A 23139-nucleotide genomic window follows, 5' to 3' on the forward strand; every position below is an offset into this window, starting at 1 on the left:
GTCAGATGTATTACTATCTGAGGAATCCGAAGAATCTCCAATAAACTTGAATGAAGAGGCCACTGCAACCACTCTCGCCTGCTGAGTCTGGCTTTGGTCTATAGCTGTCAAAGGCCTCGGCCTTAAAAACGGTTACCGCTGTGACGTCACGCACTCAGGGCTGGCTGGCTCAGTGGGGCAATTCAAATGCCAACTTTGCAGTCGATTTCAACTCTCAAAAATGTATATATTTTTTATTTCCATTTATGCAGCATACAAGAGTCAGGGATGGAGATACTATCCACTCAGAAATGTATTTAAAAATAAAGGTTCTGCGTATCTATTTAAGCAGTTGGTAGTTTTGTTCCATACAAAGTCATAAAAGTAGTAATGACTGGTTTGAACATGTTATGCCTTGAAACAGATTACAAAACTCATTTCTATTTGAGGAAAATCAGCCTTAGGGTGATCAATAAAATGACATCAATCCAATGTTTTATGCTGACTCTATCTCTCAACAGCAACTCATGCTGTCTCCAGTTACAATGTCCATAATAACCAGTAAACTAAGCACAAAGCAAATTCTGTTATTAGACTGCTGTTTGTCTTGTGGCATACAAGTGAACATTAGTTGTAACTAATGCTATCATACATCATACATCCTTAAAAAAAGGTGACAATACAACGTATACTTGGATGTGTGTTTATTGACCTTTGTTCTTTTATACATGATTAAATGATAAATGACACACAACCTGAGGACTAAATAAGTAAAAAAATTTTTAAATACCCCTGAACTGCTGAATGAGAATTTGGAGCTATTCTCCAACTAAACTGAACAAATTGAGACAACTGAACTGAACAAATTAAGACACATACACTCACCGGCCACTTTAATACGAACTTGTTCTTGATTCTAAGATTCCTGTTCTTGGCTGCAGGAGTGGAACCTAATGCGGTCTTCTGCTGTTGCATGCTGAGATGCTTTTCTGCTCACCACGGTTGTACAGAGTTGCTATGAGCTACTATATCCTTCCTGGCAGCTCGAACCAACCTGGCCATTTTCATCTGACCTCTCATCAACAAGACGTTTGTTTCCACCCACAAGAACTGTCAGTGCTCACGCAATGTTTAGTCGCACTATTCTGTGTAAATTCCCCCAGGAGAGCAGCAGTTTCTGAAATACTCAAACCAGTCCGTCTGGCTCAAACCAACACCCATGCCACAGTGAAAGAAAGTCATACTTTGAGATCGCAATTTTTCCCATTCTGATGTTTGAAGTGAGCATTAACTGAAGACTTGTATCTGCATGATTTTATGCATTGTGCTGCTGCTGATTAGATAACTGCATAAAACAGCAGGTCGATGGTGCACCTAATAAAGTGGCCAGTGAGTGTATATGACAAATAGGAATACATCACAAGATATGCTTAAAAAAAAATTCTACTGAAAGGCCATAAGGTGTCCCCCAACTGGATAGAGCTAAGCCCCTTAAGGTTACTCTTTGTCTAGAAGCATCCAAGTAAGACCTTTACAGTATATACACACATAAGCAGGAATGATCACTCATATATGAAACAATTAGTATGTTTATGGCTGAGATGGTCCATTTAAAAAAAAAAAAAAATCCATCTTTAGCTCCAGTGCAATGATTTGCATACCTTCTTGATACAAGTGTGACTGTGAGCCCAGACCTGAGATCCTTTCTCTGATGATGACGACGATGACTTGGACATTTCCTACAACACCTTATCAGCCTTACAGCATGGGAGAGAGGAGCCCGAGGTGTTTGGAATAAGATCTCACCAGATTAAATCCCACATGTAAATTAATTAAATTACAAGGCAACAGTTTACAAGCTTGTGGTTTTGATCATTTACATTCATACAGAAAGGTACACAGGGTTCATGACATCCTTTCCTGGCAGATGCAATCATTCAAACAGGAGGTAAAAAATGTTCTAACTAAACATTATTAAATCTCAGTATCAACTGAAGCAGTGTTAGCTAATTTAGTTTCAAACAGAAAGCAAATCATTGCAAAATATGTTCAATCTCCACCTCTCTCAACAACCATATTTCATTACAAGACTGTTTGCATTATTAAAATACAAAAGAGGTTTGCTGTTTGTTTCATTAAATCACATAAAATGCACATTTCATTCATTTTAAAGTAGTAAAGTTATAGCTGTGTTAATTACACTGACAACTGATGTCATGGACCAACAATAAAAAAAAAAATCAAAACTCTAATGCATTACAGATGTGATGATAAAACATTACTTCTGCATCACTAGCCGCGTTTCCATTTCAGTTTTGCGCACAACAGCAGCAATATTTTAACATTTCAACAAAACAACTGGGGCGGCACGGTGGCGTAGTGGTTAGCGCTGTCGCCTCACAGCAAGAAGGTCCGGGTTCGAGCCCCGTGGCCAGTGAGGGCCTTTCCATGTTGTCCGCATGGGTTTCCTCCGGGTGCTTGGTTTCCCCCACAGTCCAAAGACATGCAGGTTAGGTTAACTGGTGACTCTAAATTGACCGTAGGTGTGAATGTGGATGGTTGTCTATGTGTCAGCCCTGTGATGACCTGGCGACTTGTCCAGGGTGTACCCCGCCTTTCGCCCATAGTCAGCTGGGATAGGCTCCAGCTTGCCTGCGACCCTGTAGAACAGGATAAAGAGGCTAGAGATAATGAGATGAGATGAGACTAAACAACTGTGAACGGTCTGTGTTTCCAATGAGTGACGCTATGCGATTAAAGCTGGGCTTTCTCTTCTTGTGATAGCTCTTTACATAGTGCTCTTTTTTTCAAAAAGGTAGCGTTTCTATTTGCTCATGTCATGCATGTGACTTAAATGCAAAAAAAAAAAAAAAGTCTTTCCACATTTTCTGAAAATCACCTCATGTGAACGTAAAAGTTTTTTTTTTTCAAAATTCACGCATTTCCATTACTTGTTTTTTAGCTCGCAATTTCAAATAATTGCGCATCAAGTAAGTTAATGGAAACACGGCTACTGAGTTACAACACAGAAACTTTCCAGTTCTTCCAAAATTTATGGGAGATAAACGGTTTTGTACGCCATTAGAATAGCCCCCAAGCATAACTACGTCATCACTTGTTACCGCAATGCATTATGGGGGATAGCTGGGTCGGTAGTTGTGTAATATAGCAGATGGTTGATTAATTTTACATGACAGCGATGTGAGAGGAGCGATTTTGCCATGCTCCGTCATGGAAGACAATGAAATCGGCGATTTAAAGAGGTGGATAACATGTCGAGGGTTTACAGCAGGAAAATCGGAATCCAAATCAAGCTTGGTGAAAAGGTAAGACTCCAGACCAAGTCTACCACACTGTACAACAACATCATCAAATCTCAGACTGTCTTATCAGAACATTTATAAATAAGTGATAAGTTACAAAAAAAAAAAATCCCGCCGATCTGCCGTGTCATGTTCAGTATAAATGCATTTTCTTCAGTAAATGCCACTAGTGAGGTACACTGAACGTTATATACACACCTAAAAGAGAACCTTTCGTGGTTTGGGAGTTTTATCAGTCAGACAGGCTCGTTCGGCTTTGGCACGTTGAGAAGCAAAGGCCGAAGAATGCTTCTTTGTTTTGCAGGCTTTGGAATATCACTAGTTTCCGACGATGAACAGTGTCGATTGTTATAATCTTCTATAATCGAAGGCCGTTCCGCAGACCATGGAAATATTGCTGGGTCACAGTTTAAGTACAACTTTTTCCCACCAGAGAAATGTAAGCTACAAAACACTTGTCCATTTCGATTCAATTCGGAGGTTTTCGTGATGGATTAAACTTATCCATTTCTTTCTTCTCTTCTTCTTGACTGGCAGCTGATAAAAGCTCAAATGAGGTGTTCTCTTTGTTGTGGAGACACAGTAAGGCACACAGCAATTCACTTTAGGCGGCATGGTTAAAACCGGTTACACAGAACAATGCAGTGTTTAACAAAGGCGAAAGTAAACAATACGGTAGAGCTGACCCCAGGTATCACCCATAATGCATTGCGGTAAACAAGCAATGACGTAGTCAAGGGTTAGGGTTATTGTACACGTAACCATCCTATTTTAATTCAAGTTCTTTTAGTATATAAAACAAAGCTAGATTTGTTTATTCGAATAAACAAACAGGAGCTTTCAGAGACCTGGGTCCAGATCCTTAAAGGAGAACTGAAGGCACATTTTTATCAAAATTCTCTCTCTCATTTTATTAAATATAGGAATGCATTTTTGATAGCTATTTTGTCACTGCTATAGCAAGTTACGAGTGTTTGAAATATGCTATGTAATATATGAATGAATGAATGAATGAACCCTTTATTGTCACTAGTCACAAGTACCAGCGAAATTGGCCATCAACCCGTCCGTACATATACACATACATACAATTGACAGAGGGGGAGTAGACAGGACGGGAATACAGGGATAGAAAGAAAAATACAGAGTAACATGAGGAGAGGGGAGGAGAAAAAGCAACCCCCACACTATGCTCCAGTGGGGAGTACAGTGGGGGAACATTTAAAAAAAAAAACACCTCAGCACATAAGCACAAAATGAGTACACTTTACAACATGAAAACTCGGGACTTGAGGGGGGAGAGCGATCACCCAGCGCAAGCAAGCAGCCGTCCGTTCCTGCAGCCATGACGTGCTGGTCGTGCACCCACTTGTCACACTGGGGGTAAAAAGCGGCAACCGTGGGAAGTGGGGGAAGGAATGCAAAAGCGTCTCACTGCAGTGATCTTCAGGGGGAGTTATTGTTCCAGCAACGGCCTTGACCGAGGCCAGTGCTGTCTGAGGGGGCCGAAAGCAGATAAGATTGGGATCGTTTGGTCTTGGGGCGAGTAGACGCATTCTTTTACACGACTACTCTGTTTGTCCATCCTGGTCTCCGAATCGATATCAGTCCATATGTCAAAGCAATGGCCGTAAATGAGATTCGTTGACACCTGTGCGAGACATTGTAGGGCGGAAGTAAAACGTACAGCGGAAATCAAAGTGACCAACATCTGCCAACATTCTCAAAAGACGCGCGCGCACCCTCTTTCGAATGCTGATGTAATCAAGCTGGAAGTTTTGTTTGTTTTGATAGCAATCAGTAAAGTTTGAAAAAAGTAAGCAGTAATAGTCATTTAAACTCGTTTTTGTGCAATATTTCGTTCGCAAAACAGTTTTCAAAATGGCGGCACTGACCCCTGGCTGATACTTCATGTTTCTAAGTCTCGCACAAGTCTCGTGAAGATCGCGCAGAAAAGTGACGCCTGCCGTGGTCCAAACGAACTAAATTCAACATGGCTAAAAACTGAATAGGCCGATAAGTATAATATTTAATTGTAATTAGTTGCCGAGTCATGATATAAGGTTACTAAAACTGAAAACGTAATTGAGTAACACATTAAGAAAGAAAGTTTAAAAATGACTTCAGTTCTCCTTTAAGAACACCATTTTGGCAAGTGTAATTTCTAATTTGCTGTTTAGAGCTGAAAGCTGTTGCAGGTATGATGTGCTTTTGAATAAGTAACAGAACTGTGCTTTAACACTTTATAGGAATAACAAAAAAAGAAAGATGAAACAACATAATGACTGTAATTTGCATTGTACTCTAAATTACCCATATGTGCCTGGCGATCATGATGATGAGATGGCAGGGTACACAAGTGTGTACATCTCAAATAAGAAACCAGAAGAAAGTGAGTCCAGCCACAATGCCATTGAGTATAGCCATGCTGTAGCCCATATGAAAGGAGTGGCCAGTCATCTTCCTGCAAACCAGACACAATGCTTTAACAGGGATGAGAGTGGCTCGTGATGAAAAAATCTGAAAAATTAGCCGGGGGTCTGGGGGCCATAGGCCCCCAGTGGGGTCCAGGGGCGAAGCCCCTGGGAGCTCATGGATTTTAGAGATTTTTTACCCTAAAAACCATTTATCATCAAAATTTTACAAATGTTGTTGAAATACCATACCCTGTTTGCTTACAAAATTGACACTTATACAAAAGTAGAACTCTCTTTCAAGTACATACATTACTTAAACTTTCATTTGATAAAGATCAACTATACCTATGTAAAGGAAACATTGACATGGGCCTTTTGTGATAAATTTTGCATATACATTCCAGGTGAGCACCAACATGATACTTCAAATTTGCTGCTCTAAATCCAAACTAAGGTAACACATTCACTGATGTATTAAATAATGGTTTATATGATTTATGAATACATTTTTCCTTTGGTTCTATAAAGTGTTTATTTACAATATATACAACTATTTACAGTTTCATGGTGCAGAAAATGTATTTCTTCTTTATTTTGAGCTTTTTAGCTAGAGCTAAAAGCTTGTTGGTCCTCTCCCTCTTTTTAGCCAACTCCTCTTGATTTTTCACATGCTCCAGCCTTGCTTTCTTTTGCTCCCTTTTGAGTTTAAACAGGGATGCAAATGGCGCGCCTTTTAGCGGATGCCGCCTTTTTCATGGCTGAATCGTGCAAAGATCCGATTTTTTTTAGGGGAGGCGTTGGAGTGTCTGAATAATTTAATCAGAGTAAATTCTGTATGCTCAAAGGAAAGCAATCGGATCTGCACGATTCAGCCATGAAAAAGTCAGCATCTGCGCCTTTAGTTTGTGTGGAGAGATATGATCTGCAATAACATGCATTGTTGGGTACAGACCGAAACATACTTTTAGAATGCACTGGCCAAGGCAGGACTAAACTCGATGTGCCTTCTAATAATTAAAAAAAAAAAAAAAAAACAGAATAGTAATTTGTAAGCTAAAAAGCCTGTGTCTACACTTTTTTCTTTCGCCGAGTGGCAGCTGTGTTCAACTGGGGCGGGACATGACTGAATGGGTGTTTCTGATTTTTCAGCTGTCTGTAACTGGGGCAGGAGGACGGGACATGACTGAATGGGTGTTTCTGATTCGTCAGCTGTCGTCCTTACACCGCATGGCACGCCCCAAGCATTTACAACACAGAATTCCAAGTCCTCCGCTCCAAAATCAACCACCGGTCAAACGGTCATCGGTTAACATCCCTATACCCTACCCCCCTAAAATTTTCTCAACGGATTTGCAACAATATAAAAAAGGTCCATTTTGACTGAAAAAAAGCGGAATTCCGCCAAAAAGCGGAAAACTCTCATCCCTGTTAAATCGTCCGCTACTCAATAAATCTGTATAGGAGTGGAGCCCAGTGTACATAATGGGGGGGGGATGACGACACAACATGAACTCATCCCAGGAAATAATAGGATGCACCAGTCCTACAGTGGATATGTAGAAGGTGTGGTCAGTGATTTATAAACCCACAAGCCTTTAAAAACGCCATTACAAAATATCATGGCATCCCATGATAGCACTCTCCATTTCAATAATGGCCAATTTACCTAATGCTTTTAGAGAAGTTGGATTCACTTTGTCTGGTCCTCTATTAGATCTTTAAAACATACTGAGTTCATACACCACTGCCATCTCTAAATGCTTTTCTAATAGGCTTTGATTTCGTCCAATTTAGCCGACTACTATTTCCAATCCTTGTAAATCTGTTCCTGCCTTGTCTGGTTGCATTGCCCAGCTAAACTGCTTGATTTAAAGATACTCATTTTATTTTATAGTTTCTCATTTCATGGAAAACTATCAAACCATCTTCATACTGAAGATGGGGGGATTTATACAAGGTTGTGTGATGGTTCTCAGAGATGATTTTTCCAATTTGGGACTCTTCAGTACTAGAATACTGTATTTAGCTTCCTCAGACCAATCTCTTTGCTATTTTCCATAATTAGTGAGCTCGCTAAGCTGTCGTCAGGTTTCTCTAGATTTGGCAGGGAGCGTAGAGTGCAGCAAGCAATACTGGCTGTTGTGCAAGTCAGTCAAGCACTTCAACACATCACTTGGACTTCCTGTTTCAGAATAAAATATGTCAACATACAAAATCAAACCACAGCTTTAACTTCAAAATACATTTCATGGACCGCATCAGCACAGGCTTTTTTCATGAACTTAACTCTTCAAATGATTTAAATAAGGGCCAAGCAATGGTTCTCGCAGCACTGAACCTTCTGGTCATTCAACCAGAACCTTGACGTCTGAGATCCCACTGCATTTACATACTTTAAGACTTGAGTAAACCGACTGCATTTATCAGCAAATTAACTTCTCCACATGATCAGGAAATGGATGGCAATTTGTTTCTGGCCACATGTGCCTTACAGCCTTTTGGTTTAAACCAAAATGCAGCTGGTTTATTCAAGTCAGAAAGTATGTAAATGCAGTGGGATCTCAGACGTCAATGTTCTGGTTTAATGACCTGAAGGTTCAGTGCTTGACTGACATGCAGAACAGCCAGTATTGGTTGGTAAACTCGGCAGGAAGCATGGAGTCTACGTGTGTGGGCTAGCCTTCGACACCCATGACCCTGTTGCTGATTCACCGGTTGTCCTTCCTTGGACCACTTTTGGTAGGTACTAACCACTGCATACCAGGAACACCCCACAAGATGTGCCATTTTGGAGATACTCAGACCCAGTCATCTAGCCATTACGATTTGGCCCTTGTCAAAGTCACTCAGATCCTTACGCTTGCCCATTTTTCCTGCTTCCAGCACATCAACTTCAAGAACTGACTATTGTCTTGCTGCCTAATATATCCCACCCCTTGACAGGTGCCACTGTAATGAGATAATCAAATGTTTTTCACTTCACCTCTCAGTGTTTTAAAATGGCTCTTGGTTTTCAGGCCAGTCAGTTCTGAACTCTTTAAGCCAATTTAGGTTCATGGTTCCGAAAATTGTGGTCTGTGATGTATATCTAGAGGATCATTAACTGCATCACTATTAAAACCCGCACGTCAAGGACGTAGTAGCTCATCTGGCCTGCCATCAAAACAACCATGACTGCCAAAACACCAAACAGAGTTGATGTGAAAGAGGACCAACCTCCACGACAAATTGTTTACAACAGGAAAATCAACAAAGGACTAAATTTTGTTCAACATCGATCAGAACTGAATTCGCATCATAAATTAATTCTAGTCCGAAGGAAATTTGTTAAGTTGACCTAATTACTAATTTGTTAGCAAAAAAATGACAATACAATGAGCAAGTTTTGTACAGAATGACTAGTTCTTTTAAATAAAACAAGCAGAACTGAAATCCACTGAGGACTGAGGGAGGAGATACGATTTAACTGAAAATAAACAAAAGTTGTAAACAAATAAAAAAAGAAAAAATAAATCAACAAACAAAACGACCAAGTTTTGTTCCCCGAGGGAAGCTCGACCCAAAACATCGATCAGAACTGAAACTGAATGAGAAATGAGAGAGGAGATGCAATTCTAGTGAGAGGCCTGGAAAATTAATTAATTAACCTAATTAACTCGTTAGCAAAAAATTTGACAAACCAACGACCAAATTGTGTGGAGTGATGAGTCCTTTCAAACAAAACAATTGGAATGGAAATCTGTAGAGAACTGACGGAGGAGATACGATTTAACTGAATTGTGGATGACGGACGCCACGCCATAGCAATATCTTATCAGCCTTATGGACAGATGAGCTAAATCACATAACATTGGGAATTACCATCAACTACTATCAACATTACTATATTTATTATTCAGTTGTCATGGCTTGAAACCTAACAAATGGCCATTGCCCACTGACTTTACATTTCCCATGCTTGGTTTCAGGTCTACTGAATGTGGATAGACATGTAGGAGTGTGAGAGGACATGAGGATGTTTTTGCTATTGTATGAAACCATGGTCAGGGTCAGTCAATAGCGTTCCAACAGGCTGAGCAATAAGCTGTCGGATCGATGTGTGTAGGTTGGTTAGGGCCAGAGGTGTGTGTTTATATAACTCCCTCACATGGTGACAGTTTACCCCGGCAGTTTATTACCATCCCCACAGACATTATCGATTATGTTCTACTGCTTTAATGGCCAATCAGGTGCTGTCTCATGGGTTTAGTGTGAAGCAATATAGAAAAACACATTTGTTCTCCCATGGAACATGGCTGTCGTATCTGAGCTGGTGGTATACGTAGAGGGACTCCAGAAATGACCCACCGTGCCTCATTTCTATCATTATTTACCATTTTATTATTTTTGTTAATGATGTCATTTCAGTGACGATCACTGTGACCAACTACAACTGCTGTAATAGTTGTTATATAGTCAATCTCTAGTTATTTTAACTATAAACCTAGCTGACTGGCCATTTAAATGCACAGCAATAAATATATGCCATAGAATAGTTGGCATGTAATCGCCAGAGGTGGACAAAGTACCCAACTTCATTACTTAAGTCAAAGTACAGATTCCGCTGGTCAAAAGTTACTCCGATACAAGTGAAAGTTGTACAGTCAAATTTTTACTCAAGTTAAAGTACTGAAGTACTTGCTTTTTAAAATTACTTAAGTATTAAAAGTACATTTTCTGTCAATGCATTGTTGTATTATTGCCACAGCGCTTACAAAACCTAATGGCTTTACCAAAGACAGAAATGTGAATTCACAAAATGAACGCATGCTGTGCTGTCAAGGTGGTTTAGTCAGTGAAGCTCCGCCTGACATGCTAGCAAACTCTTTTCAAACTCTAAATCATATTGGGTAGCTAACGCTACTAGAAAAGAAAGATTTCTACATTGTTTATTTGGCAAGATTATGCTAAAGCATATTTCTGAAAGGACTTCAGATAAGTTAGCATTATTCATGTTAGCCTAACTCTGTTTTTACATGCTAACTAACAGTCTCCAAGTTAACTAGCTATGTGTAAACATTAGCCATGGACAAGGCGATGGCAACTTGGCGGTCAAATCCATAGAAAGTCATTTGACTAACCAGACTTCATAGCTACTGCAATGTTATCACTAGCTCTAAAAGCACAGACAAATTATTGCAAGCTTTCTCTTGGAATAAGATGTTTATATACCTCAACATGCTTCCGCAGGTTGGACGTTGAGTTTTTGTAGGCCGTGATGTGGTTCGTTTTAGGCAAACAAAGCGAACAATTAAAATGAAACGAATCTCTAATCCTTTCAGAAAACTGAAACATGGGTTCCAGGTAAAGCCATGGCTGTGTGCATTCCCCAGAAAAAAATCTAATCCAGTATTTAGAAGTGAAGATGTATTCAAATAGATTTGGTTTTAATACTGAAATGCTGGTTGTGGGGTTAATGGTGGTGTTTGGCCAAATGAGTTTACCTGAATTTGGATGGAGAAAGTGGTGTGGGGGGGAACATCCCAGGCTCAAATGAGTCAAAGTAGGTTAGAGTCCAGGAAAAACTGCAACACAACACTCCAGCCAAGGATGAGAGAACCAACATACTCCAAAAGCCTGGAAATCAATACAAAAGTTTGTCTAAATAATGCTCCTTTTAATGTGACCTGTTGAAAGTGTGCACCATAAGAACCATAAGCAATTAGGAAAGAAATAAGAGAGTAGAAACAGGGACCATCAGGACATGGATCCTTTAATGGGTTCAAGGAATCTGCTTTCCTTTTTGTCACAAACCGAGAGTGTCCTGAAAAACTCTTTTTAATTTGAGATTTGGCACTCTGGCAGACTCACACTGCCACATTTATACCCTCACTGGAAATGCGTTCACTTCAACTGTTGCTCGACATTGTGAATGTAGTTAAAACAAGATCAACTGTGAGCTACTGCTCACTTACGTATCCCCCCGCTCTTGCTTATATCTTAAATAATTAACCCTGAAACAAGTAAGTAAAGATCAGTGTTCTCCCCAGGGATTTCAAATAGCATCCTGGTAAACTGTCATTTTGAAACAGCATTTTGCTTCTTGAAATAGCGTCAAAATCCACCCTATATGTTTCGTAAATGCGTTCAGTTGGTAAACAGGAAGTCGATGTGCGACAGACCTGAAAACGGTATACACGGTATAAAACCCCAAGCTGAAGCTCGGTACCAAATATCAAGCAGGTATGATTTGTAGTTGCTGAGAAAAGTGTTACGAAAATTTTGTAAATCCACCCAATATGCTTCGTAAATACATTCAGTCGGTAAACAGGAAGTCAATGTGCGACAGACCTGAAAATGGTATACACGGTATAGAACCCCAAGCTTAATTTTGGTACCAAGTGGCTATGATTTGTGGTTGCTGAGAAGAAAGAAAAAAAGGAAAAAAAAAAAAAAAGTGTTACGGATGGACGGACAGAGGTAAACCAGTATAACCCCCCTCAGAGCGGGGGTATAAAAATTTTTTTTTTTTATACACACATTTTATATATATATATATATATATATATATATATAAATAAAACCCATAATAAACTGTGATTTGAACCTACCCAGAAGTCTTACTTCTGTTCCATCTTCAATGGTAACTCTCTCTGTCCGAAGATCTTGAGAACAAAAATATATACATAAAAAATTAAATAAAGCCACAATTGCATACAATATAAATGTTGACAGTAATAACTCCTTGGCTGCAAATATACAATTTCTCTTTTCTTTCATTACTTCTTCTTTTTCTAAAGTGCATCAGAGGTCACATCACAGATGAGAAGTACAGTATGGGTTGTTGTTTTTTTTTTTTGCAACAACTTAACATTTTTAGCTAGATAAATATTTCCAAGCATAAAATTCTTCAAGTATAGCTTTTATTTTAATAGGTATTCATATAAATACCAGAGGTGACTATAGAAAAATTGCACGCACTGATTGATTGAGAAATTCTGACGATTTCTCGATAATCATCTCGGACGACTCTGCAAAATGGCGGCCAATCATTTTGTCACCCCAAGTTATGAAAGAAAATGCTGTTTCTAAAAGCACGACAAAATTTGGTCTAAAACTATTCAGGAGGTAAGGTGGGATTGTGATTTATTTTATCTATTTCAAAACCAAGTATTTTATATGAGTCGGCATAGATAAGTGACAAGTTTGCGTGCCTTTATTAGATTTGCATGCCACTTTTGAAGTTTGAAATTATTTTTAATACGATTTTAAATAAAATAATAATGTATTTATACTAAAATAATTATGCACCTCAGGCTCAGTGAATTCATCTCAAGTTATTATTCACTTCACCTTTGGCAAATAATTGTTAAATACAACAGATTTCTTTCCACACAAGTATAAAAACATAATTAAAATTAAATAAGAATCAACTTTCCTGAACTAAAACTCTGAATTTACATCTACTTTTTAATTAGAAATGAAGAAGAAAGAAGAAACCTTTGTCACATGCACACTTCAGAAACAGTGAAATTCATCCTCTGCATTTAACCCATCAGAAGCAGTGAACACACGCACACACACCCAGAGCAGTGGGCAGCCACACCAGAGCGCCCGGGGAGCAGTCAGGGGTCAGGTACCTTGCTCAAGAGCACCTCAGCCCAAGGCCGCCCCACGTTAACCTAACTGCATGTCTTTGGACTGTGGGGGAAACTGGAGCACCCGGAGGAAACCCACGCGGGCACGGGGAGAACACGCAAACTCCACACAGAAAGGCCCTCGCCGGCCGCTGGGTTCGAACCCAGAACCTTCTTGCTGTGAGGTGACCGTGCTAACCACCACACCACTGTGCCTAGTCATTATAGTCCCTATTACAACATTAAGGCAAACCCTGTTACTGGATACATGAACTCTTATTGTAATCTTATAAATGGGTTTTGTGTAGATCAGGTTATTTGGATAAATAGCATCTATAACATGTTAACATGCGTTCACAAACTCAACTGCAAAAAAAAAAAAAAAAAAAGGAAAATGTCTATTTCACTGTTTTTCCTCAGTCAGTTTTTTTCCCCTATATTCAAAACAAATCTGTTTCTAATGCCGCTTTTCCACTACCAACGCGGCTGAGTTGGGCTGAGCCGTGCCGTGCCGAGTTGGGCTGAGTCGAGCTGAGTGGGGCTGTTGGAGTTGCATTTCGACTACAACCGCGCTGAACCATGCTGGCTGGAAGTGGGTGGACACATTGGGTGGAGTTAGCGAAAGTGGGTGGACGTCACGTGATGTCGTTAGGCGGCACAAACAGTGACATCAGTGACCTTTTAAGTGGTAGTCTCATGACCCGGATAATAAACAATAAACATGGAGGACATGGAGCCGTTAGTGTTGCTGGTCTTGGTGCTGTGGCTTGTTGTCACCGACAACGCCAACAGATACTGGCAAGAGCGTATAGATGAGGCGAGGTGCATAAGGCTTCAGAAATTCTCGTAATTCGTAATTCTTCTCCTTCCGGGTTTACGGTGTTTACAGATCCCAGCGTGCTCGCGGGGCATGTGTGGGCATGTGAGGACACTCCTCCTCACCAATCAGTGCACAGGGGAGTGTCTCCTCACGCCCCTAGCCCCACTCAGCTCGGTTTGGCTCGCTTCAGCCCTACTCCAAAACCATGCGAGTTTTGGGTGCTGAGTAGGGCTGAAGCGAGCTGAGTCGTGCTGCTCTGAGGCAGCGCTCGAAACTAACGGTGTCCCGACGTCCCGGGGACCATAAAAAATGTCATCGGGACACAAAATTATCATATCTGGGACAATCCCGGGACAATGGAAAAAAATAGATCTAGAAAAAAAGTTCTACATTAATATTATTTACAAAGCCGTAACACATACGTAGACATTCACCTAATTTGTCAATTTTAATTTTAAAACGTTAACAGCGAAAAATACATAGTAGCTACACTTTCGATGCACCTGCATCCGTAGGCTACAGAGCAGCGCATTCTGTTCTAGAATCTTCGGCCGGTGTCCGCATTATATGGACTTGGAATGGAATTGCTACCGCACACGCTGCGCCGACTCTTGCCAGAACAAAAATGCTTAAGTGGTTGAAGCGGACCGACCGCGGGGAAGAAACTGAAAGCCCAGACATAACGTCTCCGGGACCTTCAGGATCCAAAGTGTCATCGCCTGGTCTGCAGGCAACGCTAGCAACTGAATGAACTGAATGAACACTGTTAGACACGTTATAAAATACAACAGGAATGATGTGGATGATATTGATGGAAGATACCGTTCAACAGAATAAGTGAGTTTTCTTGGTGTCTTTCTAGTTCAGAAAGTTTAGTCAGTCAGCAGCACAACTAGGCTCGGACCTGGCACTATGCTGATGTTGCTAACGTTTGCACCCGGCAGCGAAAGTTCATAAAATGGATAACGGAAAGTTCATAAAAATGGATAACGGTAATGGATAACGGAAAGTTCATAAAAATGGATAACGGTAATGGATAACGGAAAGTTCATAAAAATGGATAACGGTAATGGTGAAAATTATAAGTTGGCCTTATAAGTGCCAACAGATATTCAAGGTATAAGTAGATGAAATGAACATAAAAGGGATCTTATTTTCAACTAAAGTGTACTGCAGATGTAGTGAGTTGAAACATTTTCTGAATGAGCTAGTTGGCCCCTTTAAATAAACGGGTATCTATTCATACAGTGAGATCGCCAAAGTTTAATAAACTGAAAATGCAATAACTAATTTTGAAGTAGATGATGTATTGGACATGTGTCGCTTGTGTCTTGTGACTTATTGTAAAAATGATATAAAGGGTTCAAAATCGCATAGTTACAAATATAATAGTAACTTCATATGATAATATTAACCACTGGTTATTTCAGAGAGGAAAAAATGGGGACACTATTGCTTCCATTCGGGACAATACAACACAGAATTCGGGACCACTGGGGGACACAAAGAAAAAAAGTTAATTTCGAGCCCTGCTCTGAGGTAGTCGAAACGCGAGCCGTGCCGGGCTGAAGTGAGCTGAAAAAGGGTAGTGGAAAAGGGCCATAAATCTCCTGTATTCATAAACATTGACTACTCCCACTTCTAGTTAGAAAGAGACCACTGACAAATTTCCAAAAAGTGTTGATTATTAATCAAGATATTTTACCGAAAATGATATATAAAACTGCTTTTAAATGAGTGTATGATATTCCCTCTCAATTAAACAATAAAGAAATAATTTTCCAAAAAAACCTTTCTCCAAGCGCCATGGTCTTAGAGTCTTCAAAGTTTTATTTTTATAATTAAAACATATGTATTTATTTACAAAGTATGCAAATGTATGTACTGTTTATGAAATTAGACCAAGCCTCAAGTACAAAAGTATTCGGAAGAACATCAGCAATGAACGGGCGAAAATGAATAGTGATATCTAGTCATGTGTATTGTCTTGCCTTAAATAAGGAATGACGCCTGCAGAATGTGCACACCAGCCCTGAACCGCAAGTTCAGGAGATGACACATCCCCCCCGGCCCCCACATGAAACCCCACTCCAAATTTTCCTAAGTTGAATTGGTTGCCATGGAAATACGGAAGAAAAAAAAAAATTACAAAATGTATATATCACAGAAATCCCAAAATGTCAAAACTCCTCTAGTCACTTAACATAACTGTGAGGTTTCGTGAAAAAAAAAAAAAAAAAAGTCCTAATAATTTGAGTTATGCTCCGGAAACTAAAATGTTTACAGACAGATGGACAGAGCGATAGCTATATCCCCCAGCAGTATATGCCGGGGGGATAAAAAAAGCTGATGTGCTACGTCGTTATTTTGACATACAGTTGTGTTCAAAATAATAGCAGTGCGTTTAAAAACGTGAGTAAAGCTCAAAATCCTTATAATAGTTTTTATTTCCATGCACTGGGAACACTGCACATTATATTCTACATCAAAACATGAAGAAAAATGTATCAATATTTTAATTACTTTAGAGAAAATGAAGAAAAATGAACATTGGGCTGTTCAAAAAAATAGCAGTGTCTGCATTTTTCATTACAAACTCCAAATATTTACTGTATAAACTGACAAAATCTTAAGGATTTAGTATTCCTGTGAATCACTAAACTAATATTTAGTTGTATAACCACGGTTTATGAGAACTTCTGGCACCTGGGAACAGGTATTCCAGCCCAGGATGATTTGACAACATTCCACAATTCCTCTGCATTTCTTGGTTTTGCCTAAGAAACAGCATTTTTGATGTCACCCCACAAGTTTTCTATCGGATTAAGGTCCGGGGATTGGGCTGGCCACTCCATAACTTTCATTTTGTTGGTCTTGAACCCTGATGCTGCTCGCTTACTGGTGTGTTTGGGGTCGTTGTCTTGTTGAAACACCCATTTCAAGGGCATTTCCTCTTCAGCATAAGGCAACATGACCTCTTCAAGTATTTTGATATATGCAAACTGATCCATGATCCCTGGTATGCGATAAATGGGCCCAACACCATAGTAAGAGAAGCATCCCCATATCATGATGCTTGCACCACCATGCTTCACTGTCTTCAGAGTGTACTGTGGCTTGAATTCAGTGTTTGGGGGTCGTCTGAAAAACTGTCTGCGGCCCTAGGACCCAAAAAGAACAATTTTACTTTCATCAGTCCACAAAATGTTTTTCCATTTCTCTTTAGGCCAGTCGATGTGTTCTTTGGCAAATTGTATCCTCTTCAGCACGTCTTTTTTTTAACAGTGGAACTTTGCGGGGGCTTCTTGCCGATAGATTAGCTTCACACAGGCATCTTCTAATTGTCACAGTACTCACAGGTAACTTCAGACCGTCTTTGATCACCCTGGAGCTGATCATTGGCTGAGTCTTTGCCATTCTGGCTATTCTTCGATCCATTCGAATGGTAGTCTTCTGTTTTCTTCCACGTCTCTCTGGCTTTGCTGTCCATTTTAAAGCACTGGAAATCATTTTAGCTGAGCAGCCCATCATTTTCTGCACTTCTTTACAGTATACGTTTTACCTCTCCAATCAACGTTTTAATCAAAGCACGCTGTTCTTCTGAACAACGTCTGGAACGACCCATGTTTCTCAGGTTTTCAGAGAGAAATGCATGTACAACATGTGCTGGCTTCATCCTTAAATTAGGGCCACCTGACTGACATCTGTTTTTTTCACAGAATGAATGATCTCACTAATTAAACTCCACACTGCTATTATTTTGAACACGTCCCTTTCACTTAATTATTCGATTACACAGACTCAGGAGCATGCATATCATGAATGTTGGGTCTGTTGGTTTTCTATGACTCTACTACACCTACTGGTAAATTATTTGCCATGTAGTAATATAATTTCCACCAAAAACAGTGATTGATCTGGTTAGTCATGTTGGACTGCTATTATTTTGAACACAAGTGTATCTTCATAGTTCGTCTAAAAGCTTAACACTTGCCCATCTATTAATGAAGCTAATTTATTCATTATTATCTTACAGTATAATAATTATTTCTTACGCTGTTTGATGTTGCTTTTAGTATAGCGTAATTTAAAGCAGTTTACATTCATTATTTTATTTGATGGCCAAAGATTCTTTTTGACGTTTATTAATTTCAGTAAAATTAATTCTATAGATCGAAGTAAAATGGTGTGATGGTGCTGATATGGGTACTTTATTAATATAATGGACAGATTATTGTGATTTGGTATAGATACTTATGTCGACATGTTTAAGAGTCAAAACCTTGACAATACCTGAACAAGTTTAAGTGAATTACCAATCATTACATGCACGTGTCAAGTGAATTACACTAAATCATCATCTTGCTTACTTAATACAGTGCCCTACATAATTATTAGCACCCCTTGTAAAGATTAGCGCCGAAAAAAAAAAATCCACCTTTTGGTGGTCACGTCACCTCACACTGAAAAAAAAAAAAAAAAGAGAAAAATCCAACCATTAATTGAAATAAATTTATTCAGAGAAAAACAAATCCCTCATCAAGAAATTCTTCTTCAATAAAAACAATGTGCCACTATTATTGGCACCCCTGCATTTAATATTTTGTACAACCTCCCTCTGCCAGGAAAACAGCACCGAGTCTCTCCGAGAACATTTTATAAGGTTGGCGATACAGAGCAGGGCATCCGAGACCGTTCCTCTTTACACAATCTCTCCAGATCATCCAGGGTCCTCGACCCTCTCTTGTGCTCTCTCCTTCAGCTCACCCCACAGGTTTTCAGTGGGGTTCAGGTCAGGGCAGAAGCTTGATCCTGTGCTCAGTAACCATTTTTGTGTTGATTTGGACATGTGCTTCAGATCATTATCCTGCTGGAAGAGCCAATGGCGACCCAGTTTTAGACCCCGTTTACACGTAGCCGGGTATCTATAAAAACGGATATTTATTTATGCGGTTGCACCCATCATTTACACGTAAACGGAGGTTTCAGTCACTGAAAACGGCTGGTTTCGAAAACTCCGGGCAAAGTGGAGATTTGTGAAAACTCCGTTTTCATGCCTGCGTGTAAATAGTGGAAAATGGAGTTTTAGCATTGTGATCTGACGGTCCCTCCTCCTTGGCTTTCAGATCTCTGGTTGGCTTTCTATTTGTTTGACATGTTTTTGACAGCCTTCCCTGGCTGTTTTTGAGCATTGTGTAAACGGAATTATTTTCTAGTACAGGGAGAAGATACCCGTTTTCATAAATACCCGGCGACGTGTAAACGAAGTATTAGTTTCCTGGCAGAGGCAGCCGGATTTTGATTTAAAATGTCCTGGTATTTCATGGAGTCCATGATGCCATGTACCCTAACAAGGTTTCCGAGGACTTTGGAGGAAAAACAGCCCCAAAATATCACAGAACTTCCTTCCTTTCCAAGATTTTACTTTTTCTTGTAGTTAACCAACAGTGACCCTTGGGGAAGTTTTTTTTGCCCCTCTTACCCTCCTCCTCGTTGTATCTCATTATCTCTAGCTGCTTTATCCTGTTCTACAGGGTCGCAGGCAAGCTGGAGCCTATCCCAGCTGACTACGGGCGAAAGGCGGGGTACACCCTGGACAAGTCGCCAGGTCATCACAGGGCTGACACATAGACACAGACAACCATTCACACTCACATTCACACCTACGGTCAATTTAGAGTCACCAGTTAACCTAACCTGCATGTCTTTGGACTGTGGGGGAAACCGGAGCACCCGGAGGAAACCCACACGGACATGGGGAGAACATGCAAACTCCGCACAGAAAGGCCCTCGCCGGCCACGGGGCTCGAACCCAGGACCTTCTTGCTGTGAGGCGACAGCGCTAACCATTACACCACCGTGCCGCCCACATACGATTCTATACCAGATAAACAAAAATATCCACTGCGTACGAGTTAGAACCATAGAGCAGTAGGCCTAGAACATAAAAAGCAGTAACAATAACATTTTATTTTTTTCGCGGGCCGGTTTCCATCAAATCCTGCGCAAAATCTGATTGGCTGGCGGACCTCTGGCGACTCGCTCGTTCACAACAACAAACATAGTAGCAATTTTTGTCAACATTTATCTTTTTTTCTTATAAGATTTATTTATAAGATTTTTATCAAAAATCTTATAAATTTTTGCCAGCATTTCTCAGGATAATAGCATTAATTTTACATCATGGATAGCAATAACGACAGTCTTCTCAGCGAAAGTGAGTTTTACTACCCTGAGGAAGAAATAAAAGAAAACATTTCAGGAGAAAGCTAAAAACCTGTAACTGTTGCTAACGCCGAGCAAAAACATGGCTGAATCCTGAATGACTCAATTTTGTATAAATAGGGGACTACACAGGCAGCAAAATGTAGGTTTTTTCCTGCCATGGAAGTGCACTTGTATACCAAGGAGGAAGCAATTTGCATTACAGCCGTGAATGAGGATTTAAATGGATCGATTCGGAGACCAGAATGGACAAACAGAATAGTCATGTAAAAGAATGCGTCTACTTGCCCCAAGACCAAACAATCCCAAACTTATCTGCTTTCGGCTCCCTCAGACAGCACTGGCCTTGGCCAAGGTCGTTGCTGGGACGACAACTCCCCCTGAAGATCACTGCAGTGAGACGCTCTTGCATTCCTTCCCCCACTTCCCACGGTCGCCGCTTTTACCCCCAGTGTGACGAGTGGGTAAGCGGCGTCATCGGCTGCAGGACCAGACTGCTTGTTTGCGCTGGGTTACCTATACCTCTGCCCCTCCCATGATCGCCCCCTCCCCCTCGACTTCGCATGTTGTAAAGTCTCATCTCATCTCATTATCTCTAGCCGCTTTATCCTGTTCTACAGGGTCGCAGGCAAGCTGGAGCCTATCCCAGCTGACTACGGGCGAAAGGCGGGGTACACCCTGGACAAGTCGCCAGGTCATCACAGGGCTGACACATAGACACAGACAACCATTCACACTCACATTCACACCTACGGTCAATTTAGAGTCACCAGTTAACCTAACCTGCATGTCTTTGGACTGTGGGGGAAACCGGAGCACCCGGAGGAAACCCACGCGGACACGGGGAGAACATGCAAACTCCACACAGAAAGGCCCTCGCCGGCCACGGGGCTCGAACCCGGACCTTCTTGCTGTGAGGCGACAGCGCTAACCACTACACCACCGTGCCGCCCATGTTGTAAAGTGTACTGTGTTATTTTGTGCTTATGTGTGGAGGTGGGTGTTTTTTAATGTTCCCACACTGTACTCCCCACAGGAGCATAGTGTGGGTGTTGCTTTTTTCTCCTCCCCTCCCCTCATGTTACTCTGTATTTCTCATCCCTGTCTTCCTGTCCTGTCTACTCCCCCTGTGTCAATTGTATGCATGTTTATATGTACGGACGGGTTGACGGCCAATTTTGCTGGTACTTGTGACTAAGGCTACATCCACACGACAACGGCAACGAGATTTAAAAAAAAATAAAATATCGCGTCCACATGGGCAACGGATCAGTAAAATATCAGGTATATATGGCAACGCAACGCTTGCTGAAAACGATGCAATACACATGCCACACCTCTAGGTGCACTGTAAGACGGTCCCATCGGAGACACCAGAACAATAGAAGTAGTAAGGACGCATGCACATAAACTATTATGCGCGAGACTTCATATTAGCCACAAAGTCAGAAAAATCTTTTCGTAAAATTACGTTATAATGACCAAATACAATGAAAAGTATTTTTCCAGTCTCACCTGTGAAAGGTAATCCCATGTGATCTCGTTTGGACGGCAAACCTGTTGGTACAGTTAAACGCAGCACATGAATGAGGCATCTTTATTCTCTGCTTTGACCCATCCAATATGGTGGCGAGGATGACGTATGATTCTATGCGGAAGGCGGTGCCTTTAATGGTCCGGAATAAACTGAATGCTACACGTTGATGGATTAATTTGTTCTTCTACGCCCTTTTTGAGGAATGTATTGTAGGACTTAAACCAACATCTGAAGAGGTGAGATCGCTCCTTTTTTTCCCTATTTTTGCTGGCGGGATTGACTCTCTCTCTCTCTCTCTCTCACTTTGCACCATTACACAATAAATATTCACAGTGAAAATATTTTGTAAGTGCGTTTCATGAACCAAGTTATAGGATTTGTTGACAACTCGCATCGAGTTCGTTACACTTCTACCCGGCGTGAAGCACATGTGGTTGTGACGTCATCGTAAACAAATCCGTTCTACTCATCCAGACGACTTCGCAACAGCGCCATTGCCAGATCTTTCCACTCTGGAATCCGTTCTCAAAAGATTTCGTTTTGGGGCACCCAAAACGCCGGTGCCGTGTGGACGCCAGGCCGAAACGATAAACAATTTTATCAGATTCACCTGAATCCATTGCCGTGTGGACAGGGCCTAAGTGACAATAAAGGGTCCATTCATTCATAATGGTGGCTCGCCTCGGCTCGGTTTTCCCTTTCGGCGCTCTTGTTTTCTGTTAGAATTTGGTAAAGAAAAAAATTAATATATTATTTACCAGCTTACCGGGCGGCACGGTGGTGTAGTGGTTAGCGCTGTCGCCTCACAGCAAGAAGGTCCTGGGTTCGAGCCCCGGGGCCGGCGAGGGCCTTTCTGTGTGGAGTTTGCATGTTCTCCCCGTGTCCGCGTGGGTTTCCTCCGGGTGCTCCGGTTTCCCCCACAGTCCAAAGACATGCAGGTTAGGTTAACTGGTGACTCTAAATTGACCGTAGGTGTGAATGTGAGTGTGAATGGTTGTCTGTGTCTATGTGTCAGCCCTGTGATGACCTGGCGACTTGTCCAGGGTGTACCCCGCCTTTCGCCCGTAGTTAGCTGGGATAGGCTCCAGCTTGCCTGCGACCCTGTAGAAGGATAAAGCGGCTAGAGATAATGAGATGAGATGAGATTTACCAGCTTAAGGTCGGTCTGTATGGTGAAATACCGTGACCTCGGCCTTAAATACTGACCTCGGCCCAGAAGGCC

At 41.0% G+C, this 23139-nt stretch overlaps 1 protein-coding gene across 1 annotated transcript in view; it reads right to left on the reverse strand.

Moving 5' to 3' along the window:
• Positions 1–668: 668 nt before the first annotated feature.
• The window catches only part of arl6ip6 (ADP-ribosylation factor-like 6 interacting protein 6), a 33864-nt gene continuing 11393 nt past the window's right edge, over positions 669–23139 (reverse strand). Inside the window, exons 2-4 of the mRNA XM_060918971.1 lie at positions 12310–12363; positions 11203–11335; positions 669–5766 (exon numbers count right to left, since the gene is read on the reverse strand). Coding sequence (XP_060774954.1) covers positions 5673–5766; positions 11203–11335; positions 12310–12363 — 281 coding nt within the window. The 3' untranslated portion in view covers positions 669–5672. The remainder of the gene's footprint in view (positions 5767–11202; positions 11336–12309; positions 12364–23139) is intronic.

Source organism: Neoarius graeffei, chromosome 4, assembly GCF_027579695.1.
Source record: "Neoarius graeffei isolate fNeoGra1 chromosome 4, fNeoGra1.pri, whole genome shotgun sequence".
Classification (NCBI taxonomy): Eukaryota; Metazoa; Chordata; class Actinopteri; order Siluriformes; family Ariidae; genus Neoarius; species Neoarius graeffei.